The sequence below is a fragment of the Corvus kubaryi genome, unplaced genomic scaffold (genome assembly GCF_017639235.1).
Source record: "Corvus kubaryi isolate FWS band 111438036 unplaced genomic scaffold, C.kubaryi_AGA036_p1.0 37387, whole genome shotgun sequence".
Taxonomy (NCBI): domain Eukaryota; kingdom Metazoa; phylum Chordata; class Aves; order Passeriformes; family Corvidae; genus Corvus; species Corvus kubaryi.
This window is the reverse complement of record NW_024581129.1, coordinates 14,457,359-14,481,128: the sequence shown is the minus strand read 5'-3', so window position 1 is coordinate 14,481,128 and position 23,770 is coordinate 14,457,359. Positions and strand designations below refer to the sequence as shown.

Sequence of the window (23,770 nt, the reverse complement as noted above, 5' to 3'; positions counted from 1 at the left end):
ACAGATCAGCTCTCTAACACTTGCAGAGTAATTTTTGTCTCATTTCCCACTTGCTCTCTAAGAAGCTCTGTGTCATGATGAAATATTCATCAGTCATTTTTTCCCAGTTACAGATATTATTCCTTGCCTCTGACTACTGTTCTGGGGAAGGGGACACAGCTGGAGCCTCTGGGAGCTGTCCCTGAGGAGAAAGAAAAGCTCACAGCACTCCAAATGCAGCCTTGTGAACCCAAGGACTCCAGGCTGCTGAACACCAGAGTCCCAACTCCAGCAGCTCCAGCTCCTCCTGCCAAAAGCAGGCTGGGCTCAGGAAGAGCCCCAAGGAACACATCTGCATGACTGGAGTGAGGCATTTCTGCTGCTCTGACCCCACAGGACCTGGCCAGGTCACACCTCAAGCTCAGCACCTTCAGGTCTGTTCTGCCCAATGCTTCCTCCAGCTCTAGGGAAAGGTCAAGGACTTGCAGAGAGTTCAGATTAACAGGAGTTTGGGAAGTGCTTTCAGCACTGAAGGAGGAGGCCAGGCACACCCTAACTCTTCACCTGTTCAGAAGTGCTCGTCCTTCTCAAGTGCCAAACAAAATTATCTGGGAAATAGCCCAGCTGGTATATAAATTACTCCAAAAGCAGCTTCTCAAAATATTCCCAACTAAGATAAAAACCCTCCTGAGTCAAAAACCTCCTGCTCTTCAGGCAGCTGCAAACAAGACCCAAAGCACAAAGGCCACTGGTGGACACAGAGTCAAGGGAACTTTTAAGTATCTACAGCACATGGGGAGATTGGCTGCACAAAAATGCCACCAATGCCACCAGTTTTGTGTCCATCCACTTGTCAGTGAAACACAGCCCCTGTGGGGTCTCTGATACCCAAATGTTTAACTCACACTCAGTGCAACTCGTAGTGAACCCCTTGTAAATGCCCTACCTGAAGTCCTTGGAGGCCAGCACCTCGTAGTAGTAGATGAGTTTGCACCTGTGGCTGGAGCCCTGCAGGGAGGCCAGGACATCGTCCACACGGGGGAGGCTGGAGCTGGAGCAGGGCAGGGGCCCGTGCATCCTCCACTGCAGGATGTAAAAGCCAGGCCAGCGTGTGACATGGGACCCCTGCAGAGAGGGAGGGACAGCAGGTGACCACGGGTGTCTTGGGGAATGGCTGCATGGCCCAGCACAGGTGTCATTCACCTGTTCCACCTGCCTGAGACACAGCCCTGTAGTACCAGTAGGGGGGGAAGAAAAGCTTGTTTAGCTTATTTTCCATTAGATTTTTAGCTTGGAGTCTCTTTCCAATGACTCCCTCTAAATTAGGATTCCCCACTTTCACAGGGAAACCAGAAAATGATCACAGAATGGTTTGGGTGGGAATGGACCTTAAAGCTCAGCCCATTCCCACCCCCTTCCACTGTCCCAGGCTGCTCCAAGCCCCAATGTCCAACCTGGCCTTGGACACTGCCAGGGATCCAGGGGCAGCCACAGCTGCTCTGGGCACCCTGTGCCAGGGCCTGCCCACCCTCGCAGGGAACAATTCCTTCCCAATATCCCATCTAACCCTGCCTCTGGCACTGGGAAGCCATTCCCTGTGTCCTGTCCCTCCATGCCTTGTCCCCAGTCCCTCTGCAGCTCTCCTGGAGCCCCTTTAGGCCCTGCAAGGGGCTCTGAGCTCTCCCTGGAGCCTTCTCTTGTCCAGGTGAGCACCCCCAGCTCTCCCAGCCTGGCTCCAGAGCAGAGGGGCTCCAGCCCTTGGGGCATCTCCGTGGCCTCCCCTGGACTCTCTCCAGCAGCTCCACGTCCCTCTGCTGTTGGATCCCAGGGCTGGAGGCAGCTCTGTAGGTGGGGTCTCACCTGAGGGGGCAGAACCCTCCTCCCCAGCTGCTGGGAATGGCCACAGCCCCCATTTCCAGCAGTACCTCATTTCCCACGCCATCAGTTCCCTCCCTACCACCTGATTACTTTGGAGTTTGCAGGACTCTAAACCCATGCCAGAACCCAAACCCCTCTGACCTGGATGCTCTCTCCTTCCCTGCAGACCAGAGGGGACTCCACCCGGCTGTAATCCACCCCCAGCACCCAGGTCTTGTCGATGAGCTGCACATTGTCCCCTGCAGCAGACGGGCTTGGTGACGCAGCTTCTTTGTGACTTGGCTCAGGAGCTCGTTTGGAGTGAAAGAGGCTGAAAACCACGTCTCCCTTCAGGATGTCAAAGTCCCAGGTGATGACAGATTCCCCTTCCAGGATCTCCACAAGTATCTAAGAAGGGACCAGAACAAGGCCCTTGCAGGGTCAGGTGCTCAGATGGCAGCAGTGTGTTCCTCCCCACTCTGGGGCAAACACACTTGGCCCCTCAATCCTTCAGCTGGCTGATGGTCTTGATTCCTGAGGGGGACACACACCAACTCCCATTCCCAGCCCTACCACACCCACTCAGGTGTTTTCACCTTCTCTCCCCATATCAGAGTTGTTCGTAAATGAGTTACTTGTTCTAGGAAAACCTCAGTGGAACTGAGGCACAAAGCAGGACACAGCAAAGAGCTAAATCAGTCACTCCCCATCAGAGAGGCCAGAGGGCTGATCTGGCACTTAATTGCTCCTCTTTGGGACATTCTGTTTCCTGGTGACTCCCATCTGGCAGTTCCCAGCACACACCTTCCTTTATCAACCCCATCACTGTCCCAGCTACGAATGGGAGCTGAACTGTCAGAGGGGAAACTGAGGGGCCTTTATTTCCCCCAGGAGGAGGAAGAAGAGACTGGACCTTACAGAAGATCAGGCCATAGTAGAGATAAGAGACACTGCTGCTCAAACTGCTGTTCTTAACTCCCACACTTCCAGCTGATCCTGTCCAGGAACAGCAGCTGCTGCCGAGCCCTCTCCTGCTCCCTCTGTGGGAACCCTTGGCTGCTCCAGTGAGCCCCAGCAGAGGGGACACATCACTGTCCCAGCCCAGCAGCTCCTGCAGCCCAGGGAAGCTCTGCTCTGTACCTCGTGGGGGGCTCCTTTGAGGACACTTGCAGAGTGGTAGATGGTTTCTGTCCACAGCCGGATGTGATCCGAGTTCTCCGGTTCGTCCTCGGTTTGATAAAGGGACTTGGGGACGAGCCCCCCTTCTGGGACAGTGCACTGCAATGGTCACACAGACAAACAGGAGGGGTCAGGACGTCCCAGCAGTGAACCAGGAACACTTGCTGGCTGTCAGACACAGGCTGAGCCCTCAGCTGAGCCAGGATTGCACAGTGGCTCTGAGTTCACTGGAACTACCAGGGTTTGTCTGAGCTCCCTGTAGAGAGCTGCCCTCTGCCCCTGCTCCAGGATCCCCAGGGCAGCACCACCACTGCAGGGCAGCCTCCTGTGCCCAAATGAACTGCCCCGTGCCCAGAGCAGGGGGATCCTGGCCAGCACAGAGGCTCAACACCTCTCAGAAGGCAGTGGAAGGCCGAGGTGGTGAGGAAGAGGGAATCACTTCCAGATTCCACCTGCACAAGAGGAAAGAAAACTCACCATGCAGTCTCCTCCCAGGAAGTCTGGGATCACGTCCTTGTCCACGTAGTCCACCAGCCCTCCTGAGCCCTGGTAGTTATTGCCACTGTAGATGAGGAACTTCTGCCGTGTGTTCTCATTGATAAAGGGACTGACCTGAAAGACAAAGGGCACAGAAGACACGGCTGTCACTGAGGGCAGCTGGAGACACTGTCTGAGCCATCTCACCACGATGCTTTGGGCTCTAGCCTGGAAGGTCTCAGCAGAGTGCAGAGCTTCACAGCTCTGAGGCATTTCCCAAAGAAAGGGATAACAAATGGAAAGTGTTCTCTCTCTCTGTATCATCATCTCACAGCACTTTCTGCTTCATGTACAGGAAAGCCTACAGTCACTGCCTCACCTATAAACCTCACAAGAAATGTAACAACCACTTTCTCACATTGCCAGAGCAGCCAGCAGGCACCAGGCAGAACCAGATTTATTATTTACTACTTACTACCCTTCAGTGCCCTACAGCCTGAGACTAAAAGATACCTGTCCTTTCCCATCTATACGAAAACCCACCAAGTTTGGGTGGAATGGGGTGGGATTCAGGTTTCTCATCCTGTCCTGGTGGATGGCAGTCACTAGAACCCCGTGAGCTACAGGAACCCCACGGCCTGGCTCTGCTCTGGCCTCTTCAGGAGCTCACCACAAGCTGCCTGGAGTTTCTCCCTCCCTGCCTCTGCTGATGTAGCTCTTTGTGAACCTGCACAAGTGCCAGTGATCCTGCAGAGCCCAGGTTTCACCCACCAGGGTCCAGAGCACGGGGAAGACCCGTGGTGCTCTCACGATCAGGAGCCTTCCCAGGGTCTCGGGGTAGTTGTCCTCCACCACCTCAATGATCCTGAGCAGGGCCTTCACCCCAGGCCGCCAGAGGTGCCTCATATTGAGCCCTTCCAAGTCCACCAGGCAAGTCCAGGATCTAAAATAAACAGGCAGGAAAAGAGCTGTCAGAACTTTGGAATGTGGTGGCTGCTCAGTTTAGGATCCACAGTAACCCCACAGGCCGTGGGGGATCCAGGGAAGCCAACAAGGGACACCAGCAGTTCCAATAAAAAGCACATCTCCACTCAGGCAGCAGACACCCAAATCCAGGTGAGCTCCAGGTAACACAGACACCCAAACCCAAGGGCAAGAACATCTGTAACTCTGGAAGAGGGTGAAGGTATGCAGGCCTATTGCTAAAAATAATGTAAAAATGCATTTTAAATGAAGGTGGAATCTGGCAGACAGGCTCCTGTATTTAAATAAAAACCCTGAATTTCAAAGATGTGGATTAAAATCACCAAGACAGGAAGATGAAATTAATCTGAGATGGGATATGAAAATGATGTAAGGAAGGATCAATGCTTGCTTTCCAATGAAACTGCAGGATTTGTCTGCATTTCAGTCTAACAAATAAATTTATATATGTCTGTGGTCCCCATAGAGCCCGTAACACACACTGCTGTCCGCACTGTAACCCCAAGGACATCACCCCAAACCACAGCAGCATCCTTCACCGTGGCAGGGAAAGTCTGCAAGCATTCAGGAAAACCAATTATACTGACGTGATGGGGCGGCCAAAGATGTTGGTGTTTTCCTCACATCTCTTCTGTCCTTCCTCGTTAATGGACAGAACCTGGAATCAAAGCCAGCACAGACAGGGATTAGCCCGAGCATGGCCAAGGAACCACGATGGCCTGGAGATCTTATTTTAAAAAAATACAGATAGCAGAGGGCAGGGCTGGATGGGACATTGGGAAGGAATTGTTCCCTGGGAGGGTGGGCAGGCCCTGGCACAGGGTGCCCAGAGCAGCTGGGGCTGCCCCTGGATCCCTGGCAGTGTCCAAGGCCAGGTTGGACATTGGGGCTTGGAGCAGCCTGGGACAGTGGAAGGTGTCCCTGCCATGGCAGGGGGTGGGACTTGGTTACTTTTAAGGTTCCTTCCAACCCAAACCATTCCAGGATTCCTGATGCCCCATGACAAGACTTCCAAACACCCCGAGGGGAACAGGTGGCACACGAAGGCACAGCTCACGTGTCGCAGCAGGGACTCCTCTCCCAGGGCCTTCACCAAACCCTTGGTGTCCATCTGGCCAAGGCGGAGGATGTAGAGCGGCCGCCCATCTTCAAAACAAAGGGTTTCGAGAGGGGAGCACTTTAGTCCCCCAGGCATCACTCTCATACCATATTCAAAAGCCACATTAAATATTTGAAAGGATAAAAATCACTGCCAAAAGCAACCTTTTCAGAGAAATTGCTTTGCACTGACTGATCTGCCAGATGTGTGCAGAGGAAATACAATTACAGGGAAGCAGAGTGGCTGCTCACAGGCATTGAACTGCTTTGTTAACTTTTCAAATGTCCATACAGCTCTCTTCAACATCCCGGCTCACTGGTGTGGTGCCAGAACCAGCCTGTGCCAGGGGCAGCTCCTCACCTTTGTCCTGGTAGTGCCACCCCCCGGTGTAGTACTCCTCCAGCAGGGCCGGGGGTCTCCAGGACTGCAGGATGAAATCCACCTGGTACTGCTTGCGCCAGGACAGCGACTGGCACAGCATCTCCCGTGCCTTGTCGATGTTGAAGTCACGGGCGCGCAGGAACCGCAGGATGTGCTCATCCTTGGGGATCTGCAAGAAGAGAAAGTCCCAGCATCAGGACTGGAATGTTCCATTTGGCCTGCAGACGAGGCTGCACACTCTACACCATTTTTTAATCTCTTAAAACTAAGACAGCAAACATTAAACTCCCACTCTGCCTCCCTCGCTAACCCAGCTGGAAGCAGCAGAGGGTGCCAGGAGCACAAAAGAAGTGACTGAGTCACTGCCTGTGGGAAGCCCTTCCCCAGTGCAATTCCCAGGAGCCCCAGCAAACCCCGGGCTGGCTGATGTTTCTCTTGGCTGGTGATCCACAAGGAGCACCAAAATACCGTGTGAAAGTCAGGGAGCTGCAAGTTCACCTGCCCAGGGCAAAGCAGCACGGGATGGCAACAGGTAACAAACACAGGTAACACGTGAACCACACCAGGCATTGGAGGGGAATCACAGCTCTGCAGCCTGAATGATGCCACCAGGACCAATTCCAGCTCTTGTGCAGGCCCTGCTGCTGCTGTTTGAACAGGAAAGCTGCTGAGTGCTTCCAAAGGCTTCCCTGCTCCACCACACCACAGTAACTCTTGGTCCAAATCAACCAAAACTACAACACACTCTCTCCTGATCACTCATGCCAGCACTGTCAGTAATTCTAACATCACAGGCACAAAAGCTTTCCAAAGCAAGTCTGCAGAATGGCTTCTTCCAACCTCCTTCCACATCTGCCCTGTCCTCTTTAGCTGAGGAATCAAAGAAAACTTGCCAGGAATGCCAAGCAGCAGGAATTAACAATGACCCTGGCGGATTCCACAGAAGTGCCAAATCTGCCTAAGAGCCTGTCAGCTGCAAATCCAACTGGATTAAAGCTGCACGTGCTGCTGGATTCCCAGCCCCTCACTCTAATTTCCCCAAAAGTGCTTGGCCTCATTCTCTACAAGTTTCCATTAAAAATTCCAGCTCTGTGGAGCAGGGATTCTCTCCTCCAGAGCATCCATACTCTGCTAGCACAACCCGAGCACTCCCAGCCCTGCTGGGACACAAACCCCCATGTCCAGGAGTCAAAGCTCCTTTGTTTGTCCAAAGCCATGCTCAGGGAATCAGAAAGCTGGGAAGAAAGCAAGGCTGGCAGCTATGTCAGGAGGGAGCAATCTCGGATTCACAAGCAAGAGATGGTCAGAACTGACTCACCTAAAGAAGGGGCAGAGTTCAGGCAGCCTAAACCAAGCCTAAAGCACCTGAGGAGCAGGGGGGAGATTGATGCTGGTTCTAACACTGCATCTGTACATCCTGGAAAGGAGAGGGTAGCCATCCCAAAGAGGATCCCAGGAGTATTTAGAGGAACTCTGTATCACAGCAAGTTTAAAAGCCAGCAGAGTTTTCATCAGATAATTCAGGTTTGTGTTCCTGCTGCTCAGAGGCAGCTGTCACTCATCAGACCCAGCCCAGACACCCACAGCAGCCCCAGGATCTCTGCAGGAAAGGGGATGGCTGGTGGAAGGTTTGCTACTTTTCATGTTCCAAGCCTCCCCTGTACACAGCTCCAGGCAAGAGGCAAATCCAGCACTTCTGTTTGGACCAAAGGCAGGAAGCTCCAAGGAGACACAACTCCACAGTGGAATTAGTCTTTTATCCTTGTCCAACCAAAGCAGTAACTCCCACGTGCAAGCAAACGAAGGTTTAATTTCAGCCTGCTTTTGTATTCACTGGTGAAAGTGCTGCACTCTCCTGCACAGTGCAAAGCCATGAACAGAGCTTTGAGCTGCTGCAATTTTAACACCATTTGCAATTTGTTCCTTAAACTCTTCAGATTTTTTAAGCAGCAATGTATCTGACTGTAAAGGTAATGTCTGCTTTGGAAGGAACAGGGAAGGGATAGTGAAACAGGACAGAAGACAAAAATAAGAAGGGCCATTTTCCAAGAAACAGATCTATTTTTTGATAATTTCTGACAGAGGAATAAGGCCACCCCTGCTCCGAATTAAAAGAACTGATTGCCACAGGAAGGCAAGAGCCTCTCCAGGGAAAACCCCAGCCTTGCAGGATAAGCTCCTGAGTTTGACCTACTCTGTCAGGCTATCAGGGAATCAGGAGAAGCAAGCAGCTGAGCAGTCAGGGGGTTCAGGATGAAGTTTCAATAGCCAGCACCTCCCTTCCTGTGTGCCCAGATTCCCCTCGGGACAAGGCCCACAAAGGCCACCCAAAGGCCTGAGGCAGCTGCCAGTGTCCCCAGAGCTCAGGATTCAGCTGCACCTTCCCAAGGCTCCCAGCACAGCACAGGGAACAAGGGCTGCCACTCCCTGCCCAGCTCCAAGCACCCAAGGGGCAGTTGTTCCACATTTTGCTCGTGTGCTCTCACGTTTTCCTTCTCCAGCTTCCATTCCTCAACCTCTGATATGGAGGGGGGAAAACCAACCCACAGAAGAAAGGTTTAGGTGGTGCCTGTTCCAGCTGAAAGCAGGATCCTTGCAGGTCACACCAGGGATAAAGCCTCCCTGTCTTGCTCCCATCCAGGACCCACTGGGTGAGGTATCTCCTACCCCAACAGAGCCCACACCATTTCACTGGACAGGTCTCCATGAAAAGCCTCCTGTCCTCTGTCTCAGAGCACAGTTACACCTGGGGACTGACCCCTGCCTGCCCACCTGTCTGGTGCCTCCTGTCAGACACAGGCAGACACAGATCAAAAGCAGTGTTTAGCAGAGCCCCTTTTCTTGGTGAAGCTGTTCCTGTGAGCAGGGAGCTGCTCACACAGCTCACTCACCACCCCCTGGCTGGCTGGGAGCCCAGCCCCAGCTCCCTACTCACAGGCAGAGCATCACAGTGACACGAGAGCAGCTGGCAGAGAGGTGTCACAGCCCTTTGCTCCATCAGGTGTGCATATATACACAGTATATATACATATATATTCAGTATATATATTATACATCATACAGATATTCCTGTAGTTTCTACCTGCATCCAGCAGCCACCACCCTTCTGGACATGGTCCAAGTTATCCAACCTGCTGTTGATGCCACTGTACACCAGTGGCCTTGGCCAGCTTTGGCAGATATTTGGTGGTGGGAATTTATCAGCTCTTACAATTCAACATTCAGCATTGTTGGTGTCTGGTGTATATCAGCTGCTGGGAGCCTCTCACACTGCCCCAACACCTCCTGTTCTCTTCAGCCTGAGGTTTTCTGGTAGCTGTTTCTCCATCCACATTCCTGGGTACCAACAAAACCCACCTGCCTGCTCACACACGGGGGAACTTCAGGAGTTCAACAGCAGCAGAACTATAGCACTGAATCTTTGCTACATTTTGTTTCTACACGGGTGATTCACATTCACTTTTCCAAGAAAATACAGCATTCTAAATCATGTTCAGACTCTCTGTACTCAGATGAGACATGCTCAGCTCTGAGACATACAGCACAGCATGCAGAAAGGACTGCCAAAGCCCCTTGTAAGCAGCAGTCTCTTTTGGAAAGGCCAGGTAAAGGAAAAAGAATTAAAATCTTCCCAAACCCAGGAATGCAGAGTACCTCACCTGACCCATCCTGACTGACTGAGCTGTTTCCTTCTAAGCCAGGGAGCTTCTACTGCTGAAACCTCACCCAGCTGTTACCTGCTTCCAAGGGGGATCACTTGCTCCTCTTCCTAAGAACCCTTTATCTATTCAGCCCACCCAACTTCTCTCTCTGGTGCTATCCTTGGTCCTTCTTTTCTTCCCTCCTAATCCCCTCTCCATCAGGAAATCTGGAGTTAAACCCCTCTTGAGGCATTCAAGCTGCTCTAAACCCTTTCTTTTCCCAGCCACATACCAGTTACCCTGTCAGTCTGACAGAGACTTTCCTTTAACCAAAAGGAGCCCGAGCAGCTTCTGGACATTCCAGCAGTGCCTCAGTGCCTCACTGTCCCTCAGTGCCTGTGCTGCTTTTCAGGGAAAAATCAGAGAACCACAGAATTTCCTGAGTGGGAAGGGACCCACAAGGATCATGGATCCAGCCCCTGGCCCTGCACAGACACCCCAACAACCCCACCCTGGGCATCCCTGGCAGCGCTGTCCAAACGCTCCTGGAGCTCTGGCAGCCTCGGGGCCGGGACCATTCCCTGGGGAGCCTGGGCAGTGCCCAGCACCCTCTGGGGAAGAGCCTTTCCCTGAGCTTCAGCCATTCCCTGGGTCCTGTCCCTGGTCACAGAGAGCAGAGACCAGAGCTGCTCAGGTGGGCTCTGTGCTTCATCTCCTCTTCTCCAGCTGAACAAGCCAAGTGCTCTCAGCTGCTCCTCCTATGGCTTCCCCTTGAGACCCTTCCCCATCCTCATGTCCCTCCTTTGGACACTTTCTGACAGCTTTAGATCCTTCTGATATTGTGGTGTCCAGGACTTGAGGTGAGGCCACTCTGGCACAGAGCAGAGCAGGACAATGCTCCCAGGACACGGTGACCCTTTGGGCTGCCAGGGCTGAGTCACATTCAGCTCAGCATGGACCAGGACGCCCAGGTCCCTTCCTGTGGTGTCACACTCCAGCCTCTCATTCCCCAGTGTATTTGTGCATCCAGGGTGCCCCATCCCAGGTGGGACCCCCCTGGGTGCCCCTCTGTGCCCGCCCTACCCACCTTTCCCTTGTGAGTCTCCTGGAGCCACTGGCGCAGGCGGATCAGGCAGCTCTCCTGCATCGGGGTGAGCTGGCCCAGGTAGCGCTCGATGTAATCAGCGTCCAGTTTGTCAGCTGGAGGGAGGAAACAACAACTCAGAGGAGACTGGTACAGCCAGGAGGGAGATGGGCAGTTGTTTCTACACATCAAGTTCCTTATGATTTACATGGGAATTGCTCAGAAGCCTCATTCCAGCAGCTGGAAGGAGGGAGGGAGAGATTGGGGGACACTCTCCCGGTGATTGGGGCACGAGGCCACAGGCAGCACCTGCTGTATCACAACTGGATCACTCCACCTGTCTCTGAGAACACCAGTATTCCATTCAGGCCTGAACTGCTCCAGCAGGAGCTTTAAAAGATCTATCATGAGCTCTGGCACTCAGCTCACCAACCACTCCACTTCCAGGGCACTTCCATCTCCATGTGTCCCAAATTTCACGCACAACTGCAGTGACAAGAGGCTCGCTGGAACACCAAGCCATTATTCTGCCCAGGGACACCAGAGACAAAGCGAGAACAACAACACATTTCTGACAGCAAGGGAGGCTTTTGGCAGGGGGACAAGTCCTGTGCACACCAGCAGCTCCAGGCCCCTCCAGCTCAGAGACAAAAGACAAGGGGTTGGCGACTGCCAGCCCTAAGGGACAGAGGGATGTGCCAGCCCTGAGGGACAGAGGGATGTGCCACCCAGGGCTGGCAGCTGCCAGCCAGCAGAACAGGGCAGCTGGGGGGAGCAGCCCAGGCAGAAGCTGGGCTGGAAGACACAGGGAGCAGGGCTGGGGACACCTCAGAGCTGGCTCTTTGTCAGGCACAAGGTTTTCAGTAGATGCCATCACCTGCGAAAAGAGGCCTGGACACCCACAGGATGAGCAGGAGAATACAGAAACTGCATTTGGAAGTGAGACACTCCATGGAACCCCCACAGCTAGCAAGGTGGGGAGCACGCCCAGGGAAGGCGATCCCTTCCTGAACAGGAGTATGGGCAGAAAAATAAGGGCTACTCTCCTCTTCTGCTAGATGGGACCCACCACTCTGAGGTTAACTTTAATCTCAAACATTTCTCCTAATCAGCTTCTCTGTGGATTCCCATCTTCTTCCAGGAAAACTCCCAGAGATCAGGTGAGAGCAGAACTACTGATATTTCCAAATTCCAAGCTTTTTCCCTAGTTACACTCAGCAAAACAAGTGCTGCCTTTCCTTCTCAGGAATGACAACAACTGTTTCTATTACAACAGCTCTGGATTCAAAGGTGCCTGCTATTTCTTTTTGCCAGAGAAGTATTTTATTTAGTCTAGAAGATATCATCAGACCAACACACAGAAAGATGAAGTTTGATTCAGGCATTTTGTGGGAAAAAGGCATGAGGAGACATTCCACAAAGCTTGTCTTGGCCTGATACAGGGCCAAAAGCCATCCAAACCTGTCCCCAAGACTATTAATTTTAGAAGAGATAAAATATTTAATTCCATACTGAAGACACCTTCTCCAGTTTAAAGTATAAAATACCTTAAAGAGCTGATCAAGCCTGATTTTTTTTTTCTAAGCACCAAAACATACTGCCTGCATGGCTTTTTTGTTTTAGGGAAAAAACAGTTCCATTGTTTGTTTTTCTTGAAAAAAGAAAATAGCTTTCCCTCCTCCTCCCCCACACTCCAGATGAAAAACCTGATGCCAAGAGAAATGAAAATAAGCTCCTTGGTCAGTGCTACTGACTGAGAGCTGCTGCCTGGGCAGTGCCTACCGTCAGGGCTGGCAGCCTCTGAGGGAGGGCAGGGGCTCCCAGCCTGCTCCCTGCTGGTGCCAGCAGCCCCAGAATCCAGCAGGATGTCACCAGGGTCCGGTCCCACAGCCGGGGCTCGCTCATCCTTCGCCGCGGGAGGGCTCCAGCGAGGGATGAACGTGATCCCTTGGGAGATCAGCTCCTTCAGGTAGTGCTCAATCACCTCCTTGCCCTGAAGGGGAGAACTCTCATTAGGAAAAAGCCTCCTCCAGAGCCAGCAAGGTGCAGGAGTTTCCTCAGGAGAGATGACTAATGCTGCTAGGGATAAACAGGGGAAAGCTCTCCTTCCATCCCCACGATCCTGTCAAAAAACATCCAGTGTGGAAGCCCCCTATGAATGATGAATTACAATAACGGCCAGGCAAATCCCAGTCTATGGATGCAGCTGCCTTTAGAGCACTTTTACCCCATCCCCCTGCTCCCAAACCCAGTTAGCTGCCCTGCTCCTCTGCAGCCCAGAGGAATGGGCCACTAACCCAAGCCCGAGCTCTGGAGAGACAGGGCGCTGATTTTCACCCAGAACTTCCCCTTCCTGCACAAGAACAGTGTCCTCAGTGTCCGAGGAGCCTGGCACCCACAGCATCCACTGCCACCCTCCTCTGGCACAGCCTGCTCCATCCCTGCACAGACACATTCCAGCCAGCAGATCTTTCTGTGCTCTTTGCACACCGGCTTTTTCTTCCTTTGCCCAACTGGGGCATTTCAGAGCCATAAGCAAGGGCACAAAACTACACTGGGTCTGTTTACAGAAAGGCAAATAGAGGATTTGGGGTGTTCTGGCAGCCAGGGAAGCCCACCTTACCCGTTTGATGTTGGAAGTGTACTGCTTCATGGCAATCTTTTCCACTGTGCTTTCGAAGCCAAAAAAGGACTTGATGTCGAGAGAGGCCGACTGCTCAAAGCACGTCCACTCCTCGTTCTCAGGGTGGACCTACAGCCAGGGGAACACACAGCTGGGATGGTGCCAAGTGGCTCATGGCCCTGGCACCACACTGGCTGCTTAACCTCCACAGCTACAGAGCGAGGGGGCAGAGGAAGCACTGCCAGACCTGGATTGACCAGCCAGGTTCATTCCCACCGTGAGAATTCATGGAGAACTGAACATCCAGACTTTTGCTAACCCAACATTCTTCACATGCACAAGGAAATCAAGATTTAAACCCATCTCTGCCCCAGCAGACCTGAACTGTAGTAGCAAAAGCTGCACTAAAATAGCAGTGGAACTGCCCACTTCAAACCATCATGTCAAGGTCTCTTTATGGAAAGGGATGGCCTTGTGGAACATGCAATTAAAACTCCTACACCTGCAAGGAAGAAAGATGCAAACCAGGGTTCGTTTTAGTTTTGGATGGGAGACTCAGCCACTAACATCAGCCTTCTCCCCAAAACACTGGGGACATGGCAGAGCAGGGAGTTTTCCCACTGTCAGCTCAGCACACACCTTTCCCTTATTTCCCCTCTGTTACTCTGTATATGGTAAAATCTTTTCCTCCTTTAAACTTAACCCTTTCCTGAGGGGACTCTGCCTTCTCTCTGTAGGTGCTGCTGTTCACAAACTGACATGAAAGAAAAACAACTCCAGCCCCCACACAAGGATACCATAAAGGACAAATTCCTTGGGGAGATATTAAAGTAACTGCAGGAGCAGGATCATATTTCTCCAAGTTGCCTCAGAGAACACTGCAGAAAAGGAAAGATGAGAATAAACCTGCTTCCGGTGCACTCTGGCAGGGAAAAGGGAACTGGTAAAAATAGAGCAGGGAACCATCTTGAGGATGCAGCCAGCAGCTCCTACCCTGTTCCCCTCAAAGCCCAGATGCTGACGTTTCCTTCCTAAGAACACAGCCAAAATCAGCAAGTGTAACAAGCTCCTAGTTGACCTGGGAGCATTTCAGACCTGTCAGTGCCTTTGGTGACGATGGAAGTTTGATTTACTGCAGTTTTTAGGAAGCCTCATGCAGCCACCAAGGGATCTCTGGCTCAGGAACACCGTCACCATCCAAAATGTTCACAGCTTTTCCATTCCTCCTCTTGCCTGAAGCTCCTTACAGCCTGCTTAGTCCCGAGAAGCCAAGCTGCTGTCCAGTGGCCAAGAGGGCAGGTAAGTAACAGGATCTGGACATTTGTGTGAGGAACAACAGGCAGGATCTGATTGCTTCCAGAAACAGCTGAGGCTATTTCATGGTGACTGGGCCCTAAGAGCACCATTACAGTGAAACAGCACAGAAACAGCCTCAAATGGAGACAGCCCAGGCCACAGATCAGGCTCAAGTCCTTTCTCCAAATCTTTAGAGCATGAAAATAATGACAAACAAGGTGCTAAAACTTTCACTTATTTGTGGGCAAAATTAATTGCCAGACTTCACTGAGGCCCTTATAGTAATGAATAGTAAGGGTTTAATTCTAGATACCCAGATTTATATACATGCCCAAGCTCTAGATGTTTTTGTTAGCCTGAATTCCAATCAAAAAGAAACTGAGAGAATACCAGCAGTTCTGGAGCACCAACTCTGTTTTCCACTTTCACTCCAAGCAGAGAATCACAACCAATCTAAAGGAGTTTCTCAAGCCCTATGAAATCACAGAATGGTTTGGAAGACCTTAAAGCCCATCTTGTTCCACCCCCTGCCATAGGCAGGGACACCTCCCACTGTCCCAGGCTGCTCCAAGCCCCAATGTCCAACCTGGCCTTGGACACTGCCAGGGATCCAGGGGCAGCCACAGCTGCTCTGGGCACCCTGTGCCAGGGCCTGCCCACCCTCCCAGGGAACAATTCTGTCCCAATATCCAGTTTGCCACTGGGAAGCCATTCCTCCTTGTCCTGTCCTTCCAGGCCCTTCCTGTTCCTCTCCAAAGCAACTGAACAAGCCCACACCCAGGACCCAAGAGCCTTTCCAGCCTGAGAGTCTCCAACCACAGTCCAGTGTTGCAGAGGTGCTCAAACCCATTCAGGCACCTTCACCCTGTGTGTGAGTGCACAATTCCCACCCCTCCCAGCACAGACAGCCAAAGCAGAGCTCTCACTGAGTAGCTGCAGGTCTCCCTGACCACGACACGGTTGGCAAAGGTCTCGTTGTGGGCTTCGATGCGGAGCGTTCTCTCTCTCCAGTTCACAGTGTTCTTCTGGATGAAGAAGACATACTCTACTCCTGCAATCTGAAGAGGAGCAGGGAAATACAGAGAGGAAAGAGTTAACTTGAGGAGCATTTAACTATCTGAGCCAGCCAACAAAATCCAGGCCTCTCTGCTCCCAAGGTTCCACCTGCCTTCTTCAGCAGCCGGGGAGCATCCACATTCAGCTTGCAGCTCCGCTCAATGACATGGATGGCTCCGTCCTCACTCCTGGATTCGTGCAGGATTTCACTCCCCAGGAAGACTGGGATCTCTGGGCATGTTGGAAAGCGCTTCTCATAGGCCTAAAAGTGAAAATAAAGTAAATTTACTTCTGGGTAAATCAATTTTAACTCTTTCTGAATTAATTAATTCCCTTACAGTGAAAATCCAACAAAAAAGAGGCCCCTGAAGCCCTGAGTTGGCTCCAGTTTTCTCAGAGGTGAAGTTAAAGCAGAGTAGTTACAAGCAGGGACAGCACTGTGTCAGTCACAAGCCAAGCATGTCCTAACATAACATTTCCTTCTCACACGAAGTAGAAACAGAATCCCGTTGTTGAAGAATACTAGGAAGGGAATCATCACTTCAACATCAGGAAGTTCCTAACCAGCAAAAGCAAACACAGCTCTGCTAACTTCTGCTGGCTAAAGACTTGAATTTTATAATCTCTGGGTCAATACTGTCTGTTTGAAGAAGATACTAAAAACTATTTAATATTCCTGAGCCTTAAAACGTGATGTGCCAAACAGTTCTGGTTGCCCTAAACTATCAAGGGTGAGACCACCAATTATTAGCTACTCACTTTGCCTCAATTTATCCATTTCTATAACAATTCTGTCCTGGCTCTGAAATCTTCCCTGTTCTAATTAGCACATCCTTCCTTTCTCCAAAGCTTCTTTATCAGCTCTAGCAGAATTCCAGTCTTCCCTGGCACTTGCAGCAAAGTTAACTTGCATCAACAAGTTACTTACAAGTAACTTACAACCTACTGTTGCTGCTCCTTCCCTAACTTCTCCATCTCTTATTATATCCCAAGATGTTTGCAGGATGCAATGTTTTTCCTTGGATTTCTGAAAAACCTCTTGCATGTTGTGTTGCTGTTGTAAATATGTGGCCGCTGCAGAAGCTGCCCAGACTTCCACTGCAGCTGTTGCAGGAGGAGAACCTGTGCTCTCCCTCCACTGCACCCTCAGAGCTCCACATTTTCATCATAAGGTGTTTCTGCCATCATTCCAAGGCAATTTCTCTAGGAACTGCTGTCATCTTCCCATCTTCCAGAAGACACCACCATTTTATAAAGCACAGAAAAATAAAAATATTCATGAGTTCTCTGCCCCAAAAGCAAACATTGATGTGCTGATGCTGGAGCTGGGCCAGGCTGCCAGTGCCACGCTCCCCGTTACCACAGCAATTCAAAGCCTGGATGCCCCTGCACGGATTCATGTCCCCTGCTCCCAAAATAGCCCAGGCACTTAAGGACACATTCCATATCTCCTGCTCCCGGACCTCTGGACGGGAAAGAAGTTATTTCAGATTATTGTGTTGCTCCAGTATCAGGAGGGAAGTGCAGGCAGCTGCCAGCTGGAGTCCCGGCCAGAACAAAGCATGCAGGTTTGAAACCCTGCTCTCCCAGTCCCTCAGCAACGTTCTGCTTGCTTTGCCACACTTCCCAGAGAACTCTTCCCATATTCTTCTACCCGTGCTTTTCACTCCTCATCACAGGAATAACAAAACCAGATTAGATAAATCCAAAATTCCCCTGTTAAGTGACTGTTTCCAGCACAGATCCACCTGGCTCCAGCCAAGAGGAGCACACTCACTGCTTTAAGCAGCTTAATTTGTTAGGATGGTAGTTCATGGATCTGTGTCAGGCAGTGCCACAGGACACTCCCAGCTCTCCTCTCCTGGTACCCTGCCCTTTGCTCCAGGGCCACATGGCAGGAGGGCTGCACCCCTCAGTACCTGCTCTCTTCCCTGCACATTCATCTCCTCAGGCAGAGTCAACACTTCCTATCTGTGCTTCCACCTGTCCTCTCCCAACCCTCCAGACTCCAAACCACCATCCAGGGCTATCCTGAGGCCAAAGCCTTCACCTTGCTGGTCTCTTGTGCTCCAGCCCATACAAAAGGTGTCCCTCCAGGCCACCCACTCTGTTACTGGAGTCCCAGTGGTCAGACAGTGCATGCTGAGGCCACAGGGATACCAGAATATTTAGCAACTATTTTTGAGCTGTTTGTCCCATGTCACTCCATACACGCCCCCTTAACACACCTGCAAAAAGTGTCACTGAAAGCCCTTCCCTGAGAGAAGGCTGCCCCAATTAACTGCACAGCAAGGGTGGGCAGTTTGATAGGACAATGGGAAAGAGTCTTAAACTAAAAGAGGACACATTTAAATCAGATGTTAGGAAGAAATTCCTCCCTGTGGGGGTGGGGAGGCCCTGGCACAGGGTGCCCAGAGAAGCTGTGGCTGCCCCTGGATCCCTGGCAGTGTCCAAGGCCAGGCTGGATGGGGCTTGGAGCAGCCTGGGACAGTGGAAGGTGTCCCTGCCCATGGCAGGGGGTGGGATGGGGTGGGATGGGATGGGATGGGATGGGATGGGATGGGATGGGCTTTAAGGTCCCTTCCCACTCAAACCATTCTGGGATTCTGCTCTTTCAGGGGTGCAGCTGTGCCAGGAACATTTGAGGGAGTTTCCAAACAAACAAGAGCTGTTCTAGTGGACCCTCCAAAGGCTTCACTTGAACAGCTTTACCTGTAGGTGCCCCCTCACCACAGAGAGACCACAAGAGCCAGTCTGAAACCACCACTGAATCCAGGTGTCTGTGGCTCCCATCTGAAGATAAACCACTGGATCTCAACTCCCAGCTGTTTCTTTCTCCACTAAATATGGACCTGATCCAGCTGGAGACAGGCTCCCTAATAAACTGTCATTAGATCCAGCAAAACTAAGACCAGGACAAAGAGTGCAGCCACTATTTCAGTCAGCTAAACAGCATCTGGAGTAGGAAGAGAGGCCAGGGCAGAAGCACATGGCAGTGCACAGCCTGGTGATATAACTGTGACACCAGCCCAAACACATCGCCTAAATAGGGGGAACATTGCCATATTTGAGAAAGAATCCATATCCACATCGATATTAAGTCCTTTGCTAATCTTCTTTGCACAACAGCTCTAAAAATACAGCAGGGAAGATGCCTGAGATCACATGAAGGACAGCTGAAGCCCCACGCTGCAGTCACAGCAAAGCTGTTCCCGGAGCACCCAGATTTCCCATCCCTGCAGACTCTGAGCTGAGCAGGAGAGCAGCCCATTTCTGTGCCCAGCATCCTCTTCTCAAAATCACTGTGCGACAGTCCATTGCTGCTCCAACAGGGAAACTGAGGGAGCTTATAAAGACAGAGAAATACTTAAGTTTTTTCAAGCCATCATCAGTTATGTCTCCTCCTCTGGGCTTTTGCAGAGTCCAAGGTGGACAACAGAACACCCCAGAGAAATAAAAGGCACAGAGTATTTTGTATTAATTGTTTTAATGCTTTGGCTGCCTGCACTTGCTCTTTCAGCTCCTCGCTGCAGGAATTCTGCCCTGAGCAGGATACAGCAACTAGGATTTGTCTCTCCCTTCTGTGCCTCTCCCTTCCCAGAAGGAACAACAGCAGTGTTGTGCCACCACTGGGTGCTAAAGTGGGTCTATTGTGGGTCTGCAGGTCAGGCAGACACTGTGATGACTGAAGTCTCCAACAGGATCAAATATATATATATAAAAAATATAAAATTAATGGTGCCATGAAGCCACTCCCTCCCTTCCTCTAAATCCCACTGGGATTAACACCTCACACCCAAACCAACCATTTCACAAGAGGTGCTGGCTCAGGCCCACCAGTGTCCTTCCCGAAATCCAATTTGTCAGATTTCTGACAAAAGAATTATTGCAAAAATCAGTGCTTTTGTTATAGTGGACTGTGACCAATAGTTCAAAGTGTCATTTAAATCTCTGCAGTCCTGAAACTGAAATTAAACATTAAATTTCACAAGAGTGAAGACAGAGGGATTTGGAATCTGTTTGAACTCATCAAGATATTTTGCTTAGAACTATAACCAATTATTTTTGGGTGCATCTGAATATAAAGAAGAAATAAGCATTTAGATATAGTTCATTGGAATGAAAAAATTCAACAAAGAAGAAATTAAATGAAAAAAAATTACAAGTGAAACAATTTCTAGCTGAAAAGTTAAAACATGCAGGAAAGTCAAAGATCTCAAAGGTTCAGTAGTGTCAGATTCTCCATTCACACTGAAGGGAGCCCAAACTAGGATAAGGATATTTCCAACTGGTTACAGTGACCTCTGCATCCCAGCAAAGACCCCTTAGTGTCACTGAAGCTGACAAATGATTAATTACAGGGAGCAATCATTAATAGTGATATGGCTGACTGTGAAATCAGCAGAATGCTCTGACCAAGGTTTTGCCCCATGATCTCCTGGGAAATGTGTCCAAGTGGTTTTACCTGATCTGGTAAATATCCATCCCAAATGGATTATGGGACCAACACTGGTAAGTGAAAATCAGCTTGTGAGAAGAGAGTTTGAGAACAGTACAAGAAGCCATGCTTGAAATTGTTCTAAACTGTTGGTTAAATACACAATAACCAACACAAACGCCACATCTGTGAGAAGAGATTACTCCAAAGGTCAGCCAGATGCCAAACAAGAACAAATTATACAAAACCACAAGTGTCAAACCCCAAAAGTGACATTCTAAAGCCTCACAGCCACAGAGAAAAGAGGAAATTACCCTCCTCTACACCCCCCCTACTCCACCCACTCAGCCCCTTCTCCTGCAGAGCAGGAGCCCTCTGCAAGTCCTGCACATTCCCAGTTCCAGGGTGTCAGAGATCCTGACAGTGCCAGAGTGCTCCTGCCCCTCCACTTTAAGAGCTGTGTCACTGCTGGTTCCTACAGGACCCACAGCTCCTCCTGTTTCTCCTTGGCAGGGTTTTCTAGGAAGTGACCTTGAAATCAATTACACCACAGAGGCCTCAGGAATGCACGACAACAGGGATGTGTAACCACTGAATTACTGCAGGAAACAAAACATCTCAGCAGCCAGACCCCCTGCACACCTCGAGGCAGCTCCCTCCAGCCTGCTGGGTCCTGAGCGGCTTCCATGTGCTTCCAGAGGCAGCTTCTGTTAGATGGGACTTCAGGAGTGCAAAAGCTGGGGGGGGGGGAACAACATCGTGTAGAGCACAAAGAAACTTAATTGTGATGCACCTGATGTAGACAGAATTTATAGCCAATATTACCTGAATAAGTGACAAGGGTAAGACTTCATCCTTGTGCTAAAACGCTTCAAATTTTCTTGATCAGACAATGTTTAAATCTGTATTAATTAATGAGATTCTTCAAGGTCATGTTACAGCCATGTGCAGGTTGCCAGGAAAAAGGAACCTCTGTGTTCAGAGGAAAGGAAGTGAGGAGGAGATACAATACCAGGTTTTGAGCTGAAGATGCCCAGATCATCATCCCTTTGAAAAGAGATGATGAGAAGCAAGATAAAGACACCTCATCACTTTTATGTAAGAAGTGGAAGCATTTGGAGCAGCTTTTGAGCAGTTCTAATGATACATAAATATTCCTCTGCAGATTCAGGCCTTCTAGGAAAAAGTAATTTCATCCTGCAGTCCCTCCCACTGCTTGGTCTCAGTGCTGAAGGGAACCGCAGAGTCTGCACACACCAGACACAATAATCCACGTGCTTTGAACAGATCAGATACCAGCTTCCCACTAACCACAAAGCAAGATAAAATATACAAGGAACAATGTGGGAGGGACCAAATGCATATTTAGGGTACAGAAAGGCACTGATTCAGGGAAAAGGGAACTTCATTTCAAGGAGGTGCAGAGTATGCACAGTAAAAGTCTTTGGGGCCCAAGGGAAAAAAAGAAACACTTCTGTTGGCAAGAGGAAAAAGATCTGCCAACGAGAAGTGCATGGGACAACAGTAGCCTGGCTACAAACATTGACCCAGTGTTATCTCTGCCTGGACTACAGCCAATAATTTGCCTCATTCCTTCAGATTTTGGTGAAAGAAACAATTCAGGGAGCAGCAGCATCTATTGCAATACAGGCACAACTGAGGGCCACAGCAAACCTCCTAAACCCAGGCCCTTGCACTGCAGCTGCACAAAGGCATCCCAGGAAGCCACCAACGTGCCTGACCTCCTGTCTGAGGAGGAACAATATCCCATTCAAGCTACCCTGCTGCAGCCTTCTCCTCTGCTGGGAGAAGGAGCTCTGTGTGGAGCAGTTGAGGTCACAAACAGCACAAAGCTTTGGCCTTTACCAAAAACTATCGAGGTGACACCTTATCCAGGAACCACTGTGTGCCACAGCCCAGTGTGGAGAGAGAGAAACCAAAATGGGAAGGCAAGGAAGCAGAGCTCTCGTGTGACTAACGCTTGAAAGAGCAAAACACGGCAGTCAAATGTCACATCACACATTTACTGCTTGATGATTCACCCCAAAATCAAACAGGCTGGCTCACAAACTAATGGCTACTTGGAAGGACACTCTGTCATTGCCAGAAGCCAGAAGTGAGAATTTATACAAATTGGCCATGATTCAGGATCAGACTTGGGCAGGTCACTGTGCTTAGCAGTTAAAACAAGCCCATACTGGTTGAGATGTAAGAATTAATTATGATTCTAAATTTTACCACCTCTTTTAGTCCCTGCTGAAGAGTTTATAATTTGTCTTCTGCACCTACACATTCAGTAGAGAAGGGTCTTTTAGTCACTACTGGAACATGAGATAAAGGTGATACAACAGAGCTGGATGTGTCTTCTTGGGCTGTGCCTCTGAACTGGAGCTGCCTTCAGAGCTCAGCCATCCCTGCACCAGCCAGCACCCACCAGATTTAGCTTGAGACACAATCCATCCTTCAAGGAAATAACCTCCATGCTGCAGCTGGAGAAGGTGATTAAACCTGTAGAGACTCTTGGAATTAGTGTAAATCTTCTCCAGTCCACACATGGTGCCAGCACCATCCTGCCCAGCAGCGGCAAAGCAAAGCTCTCAGAGACCTTTGTCACCCCCACAAAACACACTGAGCATGACGTGCAGATGTTGCCAGCAGTTCTCCAGAACTCCCAATGAATAAGCAGTTCTTCCATCAGCTCCTTCCAGAAAGCAGCTCTTCCATCATCCAGCAGCTGTGACAAACAGCACTCACTTTCTACTTGCTTGAGGGGAAACATCCCACACCACAACCCCAGGAGAAATGTCAGCTCTTTCCCAGCTACTGCTCACTCTCAACCTGCTTAATGCCAAGGGAGGAGGTGGCAGGGCCCGGGGCTGAGCACCCCAGGGCAGAGCCAGCCCAGCTGACACACAGAGCATCACTCCCAGGCTCCTGGTGCCAAATGCTGCTCAGCAGGAAGATGAGGGAGTATTTTTAGTGTATCTTGACAGCAGGGTTTCAAGCCTTCAAGTCACACTGAAGCATCATGTCTTGAGTCAACACTAGATTATCTCTTAAGTGCATAAAATGTTAACCCAGTAGCTTCTGGCAGTCACAGCAAACTCACCTTCCAAGCATGGCAAAAAGCAGGGACAAGGGAAGCTGCCTTCTTTAAAATACCTGGCACAGCCCATGGCTGCAGGCAGACCATCCACATCCAAGGAGGACTTGTCAAGAGGCAAGTTCAATATCCCCAACAATCTATATGTTAAAAGCAAATCTATAACAGATATCTATAATCTGTAACAATCAATAACAGACAAAGCAGATGCTGTTTTGCAGGGATTTCTTAACTATTGCTTAGGTTATTATCAAGGCATTTCATGTCATGTGTGGCATGGACTGATCACCAAAGAACACCTGTTTTGAAGCATTTTCCTCCCCTGCACATTGGTTCTCTCTCCATCTCCAGGGTCCTGCCACCCAGCAATACCATTTCAGGCAGCACCTAAAAGCTGTGCCATTACCTGCATCCCAGCAGCTCCAAAGGAGCTTCCAAGCACTGGACACACTGCAGAGCTCTTCCCTGTGTCACCTGCAGCTACCCAGGGACACAGAGGGCAGCAGGATCCTCTCCCCTGGCACTCCTGCAGCTGCTGCACTGAGAGCTCCACTCCAACCTCTCTGGCTACTT

General features: G+C 50.4%; 1 protein-coding gene across 6 annotated transcripts in view; it reads right to left on the bottom strand.

The window, feature by feature from the left end:
• Window positions 1–23,770, bottom strand: part of SEC14L5 (SEC14 like lipid binding 5) — a 39,781-nt gene that overhangs the window by 3,981 nt on the left and 12,030 nt on the right. For all 6 annotated transcript variants that reach the window (XM_042036927.1, XM_042036926.1, XM_042036928.1 and 3 more), the window contains 13 exons: window positions 15,769–15,918; window positions 15,527–15,658; window positions 13,305–13,433; window positions 12,464–12,674; window positions 10,685–10,797; window positions 5,936–6,125; window positions 5,534–5,622; window positions 5,064–5,134; window positions 4,264–4,435; window positions 3,493–3,627; window positions 2,977–3,114; window positions 1,999–2,244; window positions 926–1,104 (listed from right to left, as the gene is read on the bottom strand). In XM_042036927.1, coding sequence (XP_041892861.1) covers window positions 926–1,104; window positions 1,999–2,244; window positions 2,977–3,114; window positions 3,493–3,627; window positions 4,264–4,435; window positions 5,064–5,134; window positions 5,534–5,622; window positions 5,936–6,125; window positions 10,685–10,797; window positions 12,464–12,674; window positions 13,305–13,433; window positions 15,527–15,658; window positions 15,769–15,918 — 1,955 coding nt within the window. The remainder of the gene's footprint in view (window positions 1–925; window positions 1,105–1,998; window positions 2,245–2,976; window positions 3,115–3,492; window positions 3,628–4,263; window positions 4,436–5,063; window positions 5,135–5,533; window positions 5,623–5,935; window positions 6,126–10,684; window positions 10,798–12,463; window positions 12,675–13,304; window positions 13,434–15,526; window positions 15,659–15,768; window positions 15,919–23,770) is intronic.